We start from the raw sequence: 13765 nt of genomic DNA on the forward strand, positions 1-13765 counted from the left end.
ATAACCTCAGGTGATCTCCCATACACAGCGCCCACCACAGATAACTACAACCATTACACCCTGCATAACCTCAGGTGATCTCCCCATACACAGCGCCCCCCACAGAGAACTACAACCATTACACCCTGCATAACCTCAGGTGATCTCCCATACACAGCGCCCACCACAGATAACTACAACCATTACACCCTGCATAACCTCAGGTGATCTCCCCATACACAGCGCCCCCCACAGAGAACTACAACCATTACACCCTGCATAACCTCAGGTGATCTCCCATACACAGCGCCCCCACAGAGAACTACAACCATTACACCCTGCATAACCTCAGGTGATCTCCCCATACACAGCGCCCCCCACAGAGAACTACAACCATTACACCCTGCATAACCTCAGGTGATCTCCCCATACACAGCACCCCCCACAGAGAACTACAACCATTACACCCTGCATAACCTCAGGTGATCTCCCCATACACAGCGCCCCGACAGAGAACTACAACCATTACACCCTGCATAACCTCAGGTGATCTCCCCATACACAGCACCCCCACAGAGAACTACAACCATTACACCCTGCATAACCTCAGGTGATCTCCCCATACACAGCGCCCCCACAGAGAACTACAACCATTACACCCTGCATAACCTCAGGTGATCTCTCCCCATACACAGCGCCCCCCAGTGCCCCAACAGAGAACTACAAACATTATACCCTGCATAACCTCAGGTGATCTCCCCAATGCCCTCAGTGTTGTAACCGTGACCCAAAGCAGCGGCTCAGGAGCAGACGATATTTGCCATTCTGAGGCTGGCAGGAGCTTCCACCGGGGGTGACATAAATGGGGGGGGTCAAGATGCCCCCCCAATAAAGTGAGGTCAGAAACATTTTAAATTAAAATAGGACAATTCTGGGCAAAGCGAAGCCCCCGTCAGTATCTGCCCCTCATAATACCCACAATACTCCCCTCCCCGTAACCCCCAAATACCCTTCATTCCTTCCTCCCAACTGCAAGAACCCCTACTGCCCCTATGACTTCCTCCCTCAGTTCTACCCCCAGCCTCTGCCAGAAGCCCTCCTGCACCCCCCCCGGGCCTGTCAGTAGCCCTCCTGAACCCCCCCCGGGCCTGTCAGTAGCCCTCCTGCACCCCCACCCCCGGGCCTGTCAGTAGCCCTCCTGCACCCCCCCTCCCCCGGGCCTGTCAGTAGCCCTCCTGCACCCCCCCTCCCCCGGGCCTGTCAGTAGCCCTCCTGCACCCCCCCCCACCCCCGTGCCTGTCAGTAGCCCTCCTGCACCCCCCCCCCCCCACCCCCGGGCCTGTCAGTAGCCCTCCTGCACCCCCCCCCCACCCCCGGGCCTGTCAGTAGCCCTCCTGCACCCCCCCCCCACCCCCGGGCCTGTCAGTAGCCCTCCTGCACCCCCCCCCACCCCCGGGCCTGTCAGTAGCCCTCCTGCACCCCCCCCCACCCCCGGGCCTGTCAGTAGCCCTCCTGCACCCCCCCCCCACCCCCGGGCCTGTCAGTAGCCCTCCTGCACCCCCCCCCCCCACCCCCGGGCCTGTCAGTAGCCCTCCTGCACCCCCCCCCACCCCCGGGCCTGTCAGTAGCCCTCCTGCACCCCCCCCCACCCCCGGGCCTGTCAGTAGCCCTCCTGCACCCCCCCCCCACCCCCGGGCCTGTCAGTAGCCCTCCTGCACCCCCCCCCCACCCCCGGGCCTGTCAGTAGCCCTCCTGCACCCCCCGTAGCCTCTGTTAGGAGACCCTCCGCATCCTCACCTTCTCGTACACATTGACCTCTTCGTGCCCGTGCTCCGCGGTTTCTGGAGGGCCGGGGTGGGTGAGGGAGGTGGAGGAAGCCATGCGGCCGGCGTCACGAGTGACACGGGGACGGCGGAGGAGACTGCGGGCCCCTGGGAGCCACAGCGCCCGGTAACACAAGGGCATCGCCATTATTACAGTGACCGGACAGCAGCACCGGAAGCGGATCTCTTCAGCCACCACTAAGAGCACAGGAGAGGCGGACACTTCAGCGATTGGAAGAGCGCTGTTGCCGACTGCACACACATTAAACGTCAGGCAGAGAAATCTCCATATTTGTTTTGGGCAAAACCTATTTCATCCCCATCACATCAAAAGCACCAAAAATGCGGCCATGATAGCTAATCCTGTGCGCTGCCGGCACGCCGATTAATCATGGAGAGACCGCACTTTAATACAAAAAAAACTTTATTCACATAAACAGAAACAGCAAATTGTACATCAGTGACAAGCAAGGCCGGGAGCCCTCGGTTTTATTCCAACTGTTTGCGGGACGCCTCTGCGTTGGCCCTAAGCACTGCCCCGGGGCTGGGGTACGGTCGCTGCTGGAACAGAGGCCCCGCCGCCGTGGTATCGGCACCCGTTTTGGCCTCGTTTCGCTTCGGTAGCCCGGTGGACCATGTACCCCTGGAGCACAAGAACAAGAAATAATTAGGAGACGGCAGCCGGGAAACTTACTAAGCTTCTGCGTGTCCCGTATACACTGCATGGGGACTTCAATCCAAACCCGGGTGATGCTGAGACCGGCTATATACGGAAAAACTGGAAAGTTAGGGTTAACCCTGTGGGTGTTCCTGTAAACCCCTCCCCCTTTCGCACTAATTACAGGTTCACAAGTGTTTACATAAAGAGATTCAAGCGTGGCAGGCGGGGTTACACATACCGCGGGGCGTCGGAATAAGCACTCGGGTCCATTGGATCCAACTCCTCCTCTCTCCGCCCTAAACGCAACACAGAAAGTTCTGTTAACCTGGGGACGGGGACCACGGGGACTGGGGGGGGACCACGGGGACTGGGGGGGACCGCAAGCACACGGGGACGGGGGGCCGTGAGCGGACGGGGGGGCCGCGAGCGGACGGGGACGGGGGGGGCCGCGAGGGGACGGGGGGGCCACGAGGGGACGGGGACGGGGGGGCCGCGAGCGGACGGGGACGGGGGGCCACGAGGGGACGGGGGGCCACGAGGGGACGGGGACGGGGGGCCACGAGCGGACGGGGGGCCACGAGCGGACGGGGGGACGCCACGAGGGGACGGGGGGCCACGAGCGGACGGGGGGGCCACGAGCGGACGGGGGGGCCACGAGCGGACGGGGGGGCCACGAGCACACGGGGGGGGGGAGCACGCCTTCACGTCATTGCAGACAGACCTTTCTTAGGCTTGGGGTAGGGGGCCACCTCTTCTCGACGAGTAAACCTCCTCTCCTTCACCTCTTCCTTTTCCACCTTTTCCTCGGATTCTGAGAGGTAAAAGGTATGTTTAGCAGCGGCTGCAGCCGACGGACGGAGCGCGCCACGAACCACCCACGTTACCTTTCTGTTTGGAAGCAGCTTTGCTGATGAGCGCGCTGGGGTCATGCGGGGAGAGCCACGAGACCAAATCAGACTCCACATTCCAGTAATAAGGGAGGCCGCTGGAAGAGAAAAGCTATCCTTCACACACGGTTCTCAGCGGAACACGCCGGAGCCTCTTGGCACACGCAGACGCCATGCGCAGCCCCTTAGGGCAGAAGGTCGGCCCCAATAACCGCGGCTTGCTGCGTTATTCACTCTTACCAGATGGGGTCAAACACCTTGTACCAGTTGGGAGGAAGATTTTCTACTCGAGTAGCCTCATAATCTACGTAGTCGTCGTCGTAATCCTCGGCAATGATCTCTTCTGCCGGCTCTGAGGGGAGACAGATCAGCAAAGGTCACAGATTATATTAACAGATGCTTCTGGTCCTCATGGGCGTGGCTGCATCAGGGGGGTGTGGCTGTATCAGGGGGGCGTAGCCGTATCGCTGGCCGAGGAGAGCGTTTAGGTATCGCAGGTCTCTTCCTGTGGCCGGTATAATCATTACTGCGGAGTTGCGTGTATCTCACCCGCCAGCTCCGGTAACCAGCGGGGAAGAAATCATCCGCGCATCACACCAGCCAATAAACAGAGGCTTTAGTGCCACGTCAGGACGATCGATAGTTGGCCCCTAGGAGTCAGAGTTTTCACTGCTCCATCGTCAATTACCCTGTCGCTTATTGCGTATAACCGCTTTATGGAATAAGGGGGGCGTGCTGCAGCCCCTGTCAGACTGCTACACAGCATGTTAAAGCCTCATACGTGCGGGGCGTGCGGATTTAACGTGTTGGCGCGCGGTGCGTCTGCTGGACCTCCTCACGAACCTGACTCGGCGTGCTTCAGGATCCCACGTTTTGCCAAGCGAGCCTGTAGAGCCTGAGGGAGCGGCATCCTGGCGACCGGAGGGAATTTGCCTAAAGTCAGGGAGAGGGGAAGAGATGATTGTTTGATCCTGTACACGCATTACACAATACAGACACACATACATACACGCTATGGAGACACACACAACATACATACAATAAGTATGCGCAACAAACACAGCCCAAACACAGAATTATGAGCTGTCTGCTACCTACAGATATGATCCAAGAATTTCTTGATGTCCCCCTCAGACACCGGTATTTACTAGATACATGTATGACCGGCTCCCCCACACACCGGTATTTACTAGATACATGTATGACCGGCTCCCCCACACACCGGTATTTACTAGATACATGTATGACCGGATTCCCCACACACTGGTATTCACTAGCTACATGTATGACTGCCCCCCCAGACACCAATATTCATTAGATACATGTATGACTGCCCCCCCCCACACACACCGATATTCATTAGATATATGTATGACTGGCACCCACCCCCCCAGACACGGGTATTTACTAGATACATGCATGACCGGCTCCCTCCCCCCCAGACATGGGTATTTACTAGATACATGCATGACCGGCTCCCTCCCCCCCAGACACGGGTATTTACTAGATACATGTATGACTGGCTCCCTCCCCCCCAGACACGGGTATTTACTAGATACATGTATGACCGGCACCCTCCCCCCCAGACACGGGTATTTACTAGATACATGCATGACCGGCTCCCTCCCCCCCAGACACGGGTATTTACTAGATACATGCATGACCGGCTCCCTCCCCCCCAGACATGGGTATTTACTAGATACATGCATGACTGGCTCCCTCCCCCCCAGACACGGGTATTTACTAGATACATGTATGACCGGGTCCCCCACACACTGGTATTTACTAGATACATGTATGACTGCTCCCCCCAGACACCGATATTCATTAGATACATGTATGACCGGCACCCTCCCCCCCCAGACACGGGTATTTACTAGATACATGCATGACCGGCTCCCTCCCCCCCAGACACGGGTATTTACTAGATACATGTATGACTGGCTCCCTCCCCCCCAGACACGGGTATTTACTAGATACATGTATGACCGGCTCCCTCCCCCCCAGACACGGGTATTTATTAGATACATGTATGACTGGCTCCCCCCAGACACGGGTATTTACTAGATACATGTATGACTGGCTCCCTCCCCCCCAGACACGGGTATTTACTAGATACATGTATGACCGGCTCCCTCCCCCCCAGACACGGGTATTTACTAGATACATGTATGACTGGCTCCCTCCCCCCCAGACACGGGTATTTACTAGATACATGTATGACCGGCTCCCTCCCCCCCAGACACGGGTATTTATTAGATACATGTATGACTGGCTCCCCCCAGACACGGGTATTTACTAGATACATGTATGACTGGCTCCCTCCCCCCCAGACACGGGTATTTACTAGATACATGTATGACCGGCTAACCTCGTCACGTTAATTCTCTTACACTCCGGCTTTTCTTGAGTCTCCGGTGTCCCTTCCTGATGACGTCTGCGGCAGCTGAGTCCTGTTTCCAAGCCTCGTTTCCAGGATGAGGCTAATGGGGGAGCCAATGGTTTATTCGGAGCGTTGAGGGGGCAGAGTTTGTGGATCACGTGGCTTTCCCATGCAGCGCGATTGGCTCCGAGCCAGCCGGAGACTTCCTGTTCAGTCCGGAGAAAATGGAGGAATACGTGCGCGAGCCATGGTAATGCGGGGCACCAAAATACTCTCTCCCGGGGGCAACAGGGGCCTTAAACCTATCCACTGGGGCACGCGGGACACACTTATTACACCCAGGGCAAAGGCAGGTCGCGATACCTATCTATTCTTAATACCCCCCTCCTCTCAAGGGCATGTGGGGGACTTTACATGAAGTATCTTGTACCAGCAAGGGCATGTAGGGGGCTTTATACGGTATATACCCCCTGTACCCTCTGGGCCTTTCCATTTACCCCATCTACTACCAGCGGCATATCCTGATCCCTAAATCGACCTGAAGCCCCCTGAAAGGCATGACACGAGCCCTAAGTATACCCCACGAGGGCAACACAGGGACCCCTAAGAGCCGGAATACATCTGTGCCATGTGATGTATTTAAGGGATTCCTCTGGATTTGGGCGCATATAAAGACCCCTGGCTCCCTGTCTTCATAAACTACCCCGCGTCCCCACGAGTGAATTCGCCATCTCGAGGGGCGGATTAAGGACCCCCTGATTTCCGCAGAATACCCTCAGGCGCTCGGTGTCTCCCCGCCAGCGGCTCTCATCCGTTATGTTCTTGTTTTCAGCCCGTGGAGGATTGTTGATGACTGCGGCGGGGCATTCACGATGGGGCTTATCGGAGGGGGTGTCTTCCAGGCAATCAAGGGATTCAGAAATGCCCCTGTGGTGAGTATGAGCCTCCGTGCACACTTGGGCTGGGGAGGTAGACTCGGTTACCATCAGTGTAAACAGTGCAAGTGTATGGGGGGGGGGCGGTGCTGGCTGACCCTGCTTTAGATCCCTGCTGCACAGCTCTGCCCAGCAGGGCATCGTTGGCGAGAGGTCTCGTTGGTCCCTTCCACGATTGATTGTGTAGATCTGCAGAGGCTGTGAGTGCGGCTGGGCTGATTGCACATGATCAGGGCTGTTAGAGGGCCACTAGATGCTGGGGTATTGGGCGCTGCCAGCAGGGGGAGCTCTCAGTCATTCACTTTGTCTCCTCCGCCACGTAGGGAATGAACTACCGGCTCCGGGGAAGTCTGAGCGCCGTCAGGATCCGTGCACCGCAGATCGGGGGTGAGAAAAGCCTTTCTGGTTACCGTTTAACCAGGTCCTCTGTCCCCTGTGTCCCCTCTTCACTCTTCTTGCTTTCCCCCCGCAGGCAGTTTTGCGGTTTGGGGGGGCTTGTTTTCGACCATTGACTGTGGATTAGTGAGGCTTCGAGGAAAGGAGGATCCCTGGAACTCGATCAGCAGCGGGGCCCTAACAGGAGCAGTTCTAGCATCGCGGAGTAAGAACGGGGGGCTTGATCCTCTGGCGGTTGGGGGAAGGGCATGGACCAGCCCGCTGGGGTCATTAGTTGAGGGTATATGATAACTGACCTCTGCTGGGTGGCTGAGATTGATGGGGGTTTGTAGCGTGTATGATAGAGGGGCAGCTGTGGCAATCATGCGTTGATCTGTCAGTGGGTACACTGATGTTTTAATCCCATTCTTCTTTTTCAGGTGGTCCCCTCGCCATGGTGGGCTCTGCGCTAATGGGGGGCGTTCTCTTGGCTCTCATAGAGGGGGTGGGAATCCTTCTCACTCGTTACACCGCACAGCAGTTCCAAAACCGTAAGTGGCTCCTCGGCTTCACATTTATTCCACCCCTGTCATATCTTACGCCTGCTGGGTAGGCGACTGGGCTAGCATTAGACTGTAAGCTCATAGGGACTTGGCCTTTGTGGCTGTTAGATTGGTGGCACTTAGTTAGTTAAATGTAGTTTATTAACACATTCTGTTCCTTTCTCCCACTTTTATTTTCTGCTGACATTATCACACGCACACACATGCTGACATGTAAATAATGCGCACACGCTACGGCGCTGCCATTAAGCCGTTTCCTTCTTGCCGTGCAGCCAGCCCGTTTGGAGAGGATCCCAGCTACGTTCCGCATTGACGAGGGCCACGAGGAGCCTCCGGTGACTGCCCCTCGTACCCGCGTTCCTGACCTCTGCTGTTGATGGAGGAGAGGCGCGAGCCCACTGTAAATAGAGACCCCCGAGCCTTCCCACAGCTGTCTGTATTGGATAAATAAACTATGTGGATCCACTCCATGAGTACATGTATAGTGGGACTGTCCGTGTGTCGTATCCGGGGAGGGCACGCTGTGTGTGTGTGTGTGTAGTATCGGGGGGGGGGTGGCACGCTGTGTGTGTGTAGTATCGGGGGGGGGGGGTGGCACGCTGTGTGTGTGTGTAGTATCGGGGGGGGGGCACGCTGTGTCTGTGTGTATGCACCGTAACCAGGGGGGGACATGCTGTGTGTCACTGTGTGTGCGCAGTAATGGGGGGGGCTGTGTGTGTGCGTGTGTGCGTGCGTGTGCGCAGTAACCGGGGGGACAGGCTGTGTGTGTGTAGTAACGGGGGGCTCGCTGTGTGTGTGCAGTAACTGGGGGGACAGGCTGTGTGTGTGCAGTAACTGGGGGAGCCTCTCTCTCGCTCATCCTGTTACCAGTCTGGCCCCCCTTTCAGCTGGGGTCGGCCTCTCCACCCAGGCACTGGGTGTATCAGTTACCCCAAGACAGGAACATAGAGGGGTATCCAGCGGATGGCGGCAGAGAGCCTCAGAATTGGGGGTGAATCTGCAGAATCAAAAGAGGGAGAGTTACTGCGAGTGAGGACTGTATACAGGGGGCTGCTGGGTGGGAGCGGGTAGGTTAGCAGGGGGCTGTGGGATCGGGTAGGTTAGCAGGGGGCTGTGGGCTGCGGGGTGGGAGCGGGTAGGTTAGCAGGGGGCTGTGGGTTGCTGGGTGGGAGCGGGTAGGTTAGCAGGGGGCTGTGGGCTGCTGAGTGGGAGCGGGTAGGTTAGCAGGGGGCTGCGGGGTGGGAGCGGGTAGGTTAGCAGGGGGCTGCTGGGTGGGAGCGGGTAGGTTAGCAGGGGGCTGTGGGCTGCGGGGTGGGAGCGGGTAGGTTAGCAGGGGGCTGTGGGTTGCTGGGTGGGAGCGGGTAGGTTAGCAGGGGGCTGTGGGTTGCTGGGTGGGAGCGGGTAGGTTAGCAGGGGGCTGTGGGGTGGGAGCGGGTAGGTTAGCAGGGGGCTGTGGGCTGCGGGATGGGAGCGGGTAGGTTAGCAGGGGGCTGCGGGGTGGGAGCGGGTAGGTTAGCAGGGAGCAGTGGGCCAGCAGTGAGGATAACATAGAAGTCTTACCTTAGTGGTCTTAACGCGCCCCCCCATGTAGCAGATCCAGCCGGAGTTATCGGGCAGGGTTTGGCACTCCTCGTCTTGCAGACACGGCTCCATGTCACACCACCACTTCCCCATTACGATCGACGCTGCGAACCGTAATCACAAGTTACCCCAACTCCCTGACCGGGGCTGCCCTCTGCCCCCTCCACTCCTTAACACTGGGGGTTTGAAGCTTCTTACTGTGTAAACAAGGGGGACCCCCGCCCTGTATGCACGAGACTCCACGGAGGGCACCCTCACGCTATACAGAGAACACTCGCTGTGCTATCAGCATCCTCACACTATACAGAGAACACTCGCTGTGCTATCAGCACCCTCGCACTATACAGAGAACACTCACTGTCCTATCAGCACCCTCACACTATGCAGAGAACACTCACTATCCTATCAGCACCCTCGCACTATACAGAGAACACTCACTATCCTATCAGCACCCTCGCACTATACAGAGAACACTCACTATCCTATCAGCACCCTCGCACTATACAGAGAACACTCACTATCCTATCAGCACCCTCGCACTATACAGAGAACACTCACTATCCTATCAGCACCCTCGCACTATACAGAGAACACTCACTATCCTATCAGCACCCTCGCATTATACAGAGAACACTCACTGTCCTATCAGCATCTTCACACCATACAGAGAACACTCACCATCCTATCAGCACCCTCGCATTATACAGAGAACACTCACTGTCCTATCAGCATCCTCGCACCATACAGAGAACACTCACTATCCTATCAGCACCCTCGCACCATACAGAGAACACTCACTATCCTATCAGCACCCTCGCACTATACAGAGAACACTCACTGTCCTATCAGCACCCTCACACTATGCAGAGAACACTCACTATCCTATCAGCACCCTCGCATTATACAGAGAACACTCACTATCCTATCAGCACCCTCGCACTATACAGAGAACACTCACTATCCTATCGGCATCCTCACACCATACAGAGAACACTCACTATCCTATCAGCATCCTCACACCCTACAGAGAACACTCACTATCCTATCAGCATCCTCGCACTATACAGAGAACACTCACTATCCTATCGGCATCCTCACACCATACAGAGAACACTCACTATCCTATCAGCACCCTCGCATTATACAGAGAACACTCACTATCCTATCAGCATCCTCACACCATACAGAGAACACTCGCTATCCTATCAGCATCCTCACACCATACAGAGAACACTCACTATCCTATCAGCACCCTCGCACTATACAGAGAACACTCACTATCCTATCAGCACCCTCGCACTATACAGAGAACACTCACTATCCTATCAGCACCCTCGCACTATACAGAGAACACTCACTATCCTATCAGCACCCTCGCACTATACAGAGAACACTCACTATCCTATCAGCACCCTCGCACTATACAGAGAACACTCACTATCCTATCAGCATCCTCACACCATACAGAGAACACTCACTATCCTATCAGCATCCTCGCACCATACAGAGAACACTCACTATCCTATCAGCACCCTCGCACTATACAGAGAACACTCACTGTCCTATCAGCACCCTCACACTATGCAGAGAACACTCACTATCCTATCAGCACCCTCACACTATGCAGAGAACACTCACTATCCTATCAGCACCCTCGCATTATGCAGAGAACACTCACTATCCTATCAGCATCATCGCATTATACAGAGAACACTCACTATCCTATCGGCATCCTCACACCATACAGAGAACACTCACTATCCTATCAGCACCCTCGCACTATACAGAGAACACTCACTATCCTATCAGCACCCTCGCATTATACAGAGAACACTCACTGTCCTATCAGCATCCTCACACTATGCAGAGAACACTCACTGTCCTATCAGCATCCTCACACTATACAGAGAACACTCACTGTCCTATCAGCACCCTCGCATTATACAGAGAACACTCACTGTCCTATCAGCACCCTCGCATTATACAGAGAACACTCACTGTCCTATCAGCATCCTCACACTATACAGAGAACACTCACTATCCTATCAGCACCCTCGCATTATACAGAGAACACTCACTGTCCTATCAGCATCCTCGCATTATACAGAGAACACTCACTGTCCTATCAGCATCCTCACACTATGCAGAGAACACGCGCCCTCCGGTTCCTGAGTGCTCACCGTCCACGCAGGAAGGTTTGTCCCTCGTGGTTCCGGCCACTTTCCCCGGCAGGCAGGAGCACTGCACCGTCTGAGAACGCTCCTCGATGCGATTCCTGTTACAGCAGCGCTGAGCGGAGACCACGCGGCAGGTACCACCAGCTGCAGAGACGGATCCCGTCAGCACTACACCTAGCATCAGCTCCTCCACCCTCCGCACCACTGACACTCAGCATGTGGGTGTTATCGAGAGAGTGCTCTGTACCTGGAAGAGTCTCCCAGCAGAGGTAGTAAAGGCTAACACAATAACAAAGGTGCCTACGTGTTCTTCATGCCCTCCACACCTCACACTCCCCTCTCTCCACGCTCCCCACACTCCCCTCTCTTACACTGATTTCCCTCTCGTGTGGGCAGATGGTGCGCGCACACCCGACGCTCAAGACTTTGCCAGGATCTGGGGACGTTTCTGGCAGGAGTGAAGTAACCCTTTCACTGCCAGGCGGGGAGCGGAGGGGGCTAAAGAGGCTCGGGACACATAATGAAGATGGGGGTCCGAAGCACGGCCGCCGCGGTGTGAAGGTGGCTGGTCACTCACCAATGACTGGCAGGCCGTTGAGGTCTCCCTTGTACCGGTAATGCGGGGGCCACAGCGGAGGCACTTTGTGGATCTGAACGTCTCGCCGAGCGCAGGAAACGGGGAAAGTCGGCCAGAAACAGGACAGGCAGAACAGGAGAGCGAGGCTGGGGAGAGAGCAAAACCGTTCGTCACACAGGAGACAGCTCCGGCGCCCGTGGTGATCTCACAACATCTGCGCCGGGACATAGCCGTGCCAACGCAACCCCTGTGCCGAGACATGGCCATGCCAACGCAACCCCTGTGCCGAGACATGGCCGTGCCAACGCAACTCCTGTGCCGAGACATGGCCGTGCCAACGCAACCCCTGTGCCGAGACATGGCCATGCCAACGCAACCCCTGTGCCGAGACATGGCCGTGCCAACGCAACCCCTGTGCCGAGACATGGCTGTGCCATCGCAACCCCTGCGCCGGGACATGGCCGTGCCAACGCAACCCCTGTGCCGAGACATGGCCGTGCCAACGCAACCCCTGTGCCGAGACATGGCTGTGCCATCGCAACCCCTGCGCCGGGACATGGCCGTGCCAATGCAACCCCTGTGCCGAGACATGCCCGCGCCAATGCAACCCCTGTGCCGAGACATGGCCGTGCCAATGCAACCCCTGTGCCGAGACATGGCCGTGCCAACGCAACCCCTGTGCCGAGACATGGCTGTGCCATCGCAACCCCTGCGCCGGGACATGGCCGTGCCAATGCAACCCCTGTGCCGAGACATGCCCGCGCCAACGCAACCCCTGTGCCGAGACATGGCTGTGCCATCGCAACCCCTGTGCCGAGACATGGCCGCCATCACAAAGCCTGCGCCGGGACATGGGCGCCTCAAACATTGGCACTTTTACCTCTCGTGTAATACCCCCCACCTCCTGCTAGATTGTACAGCGCTGCAGAATATGCTGGTGCTATACAATACACCACAGTTCAGCCAACGGCATCGTCCTGCCCAGTCCTGTCGCTGCCACACGGATGCAACAAAAAATCCCCCAGTTACCCTAAAGGGAGAAACTACCCCCAGCCATGACAGAGTGACAGGAGATGTTTGGTGGGGGATAAAAGTTCCTACAGTGGTACAGAGCACCGATAACCACGCAGCTCTCCCTACCCTAACTGTGCGCCCCCTCCCTGCTCCTGCGGCCACCTACCTCGGGGAAGTCCTGCAGTCCATCGGAGCTGCTGGAGGAGGAGAGGAGCAGATGAGACGTTCTTGTCGGAGCCTGAGAACATATAATCCATCTGGGAAGTGTGAGTGAGGGGGAGGAGGGCCGGGTGCCATGGATGAGAACAGAAGTGGGGAGTGACAGAGAGGAGCAGCGGGGGTCCGCGATGCCCTGGTATTAGGTGGCAGTGAGCGGGGGGGGGGGCTCCCAGCCATGCCCTTCACAATCTGCACTTCCAGGGCTTCCCTCTGCCCTTCTACCCCCTCACACCCTGATCTACCCCCTCACGCCCTCTATGCCAAGGATCACGAGTGCAGCATTCCTCACTCCTACCCCCCTCTGGGCACCTGTATGTTCACTGCCCACGATATACACGCTGTCCCCAACGGCCAGATTGTCTGCACCCCCCACACACACGCGGGGCCTGCACTCCCCGCACACTTTGTCTTAATTACACTCGGACAGCGGGGGTATTACTGAAAGTGCAAAACAGCAGAAAGTAAATGAGAAAGACCGAGTCGCAACTTCCAACGAGAGTCCAGCGGTCTGCAGGGACACAACGTGATCTGTCTCCCCGTTACTGTGACACACACACAGTGCACATACACACACAGTGCACATACACACAC

The 13765-nt window shown here is 56.8% G+C and overlaps 4 protein-coding genes across 4 annotated transcripts in view; 1 reads left to right on the forward strand and 3 right to left on the reverse strand.

The window, feature by feature from the left end:
• NDUFB11 (NADH:ubiquinone oxidoreductase subunit B11) overlaps positions 1-1996 on the reverse strand; it is a 6604-nt gene extending 4608 nt beyond the window's left edge. Inside the window, exon 1 of the mRNA XM_053472788.1 lies at positions 1777-1996. Coding sequence (XP_053328763.1) covers positions 1777-1950 — 174 coding nt within the window. The 5' untranslated portion in view covers positions 1951-1996. The remainder of the gene's footprint in view (positions 1-1776) is intronic.
• Positions 1997-2208: 212 nt separating this feature from the next.
• Positions 2209-4271, reverse strand: PQBP1 (polyglutamine binding protein 1). The gene is made up of 6 exons (XM_053472988.1): positions 4194-4271; positions 3591-3702; positions 3348-3448; positions 3185-3274; positions 2702-2759; positions 2209-2445 (listed from the first exon to the last, which is right to left on the reverse strand). The coding sequence occupies exons 1-6, from the start codon at positions 4258-4260 to the stop codon at positions 2292-2294; spliced, it is 582 nt and encodes a 193-aa protein (XP_053328963.1). The 5' UTR covers positions 4261-4271; the 3' UTR covers positions 2209-2291.
• Positions 4272-5923: 1652 nt separating this feature from the next.
• TIMM17B (translocase of inner mitochondrial membrane 17B) lies at positions 5924-8076 on the forward strand. The gene is made up of 6 exons (XM_053472563.1): positions 5924-5983; positions 6566-6665; positions 6992-7055; positions 7141-7269; positions 7484-7594; positions 7879-8076. Exons 1-6 carry the CDS (start codon positions 5958-5960, stop codon positions 7917-7919), a joined length of 471 nt encoding a protein of 156 aa, XP_053328538.1. The 5' UTR covers positions 5924-5957; the 3' UTR covers positions 7920-8076.
• A 386-nt stretch (positions 8077-8462) lies between these two features.
• LOC128503640 (chemokine-like protein TAFA-1) lies at positions 8463-13211 on the reverse strand. Its single transcript, XM_053473797.1, has 5 exons — positions 13122-13211; positions 11942-12087; positions 11368-11508; positions 9167-9291; positions 8463-8603 (listed from the first exon to the last, which is right to left on the reverse strand). Exons 1-5 carry the CDS (start codon positions 13142-13144, stop codon positions 8586-8588), a joined length of 453 nt encoding a protein of 150 aa, XP_053329772.1. The 5' UTR covers positions 13145-13211; the 3' UTR covers positions 8463-8585.
• Between the last annotated feature and the right edge of the window lie 554 nt (positions 13212-13765).

The sequence above is a fragment of the Spea bombifrons genome, chromosome 8 (assembly GCF_027358695.1).
Source record: "Spea bombifrons isolate aSpeBom1 chromosome 8, aSpeBom1.2.pri, whole genome shotgun sequence".
Lineage (NCBI taxonomy): Eukaryota > Metazoa > Chordata > Amphibia > Anura > Pelobatidae > Spea > Spea bombifrons.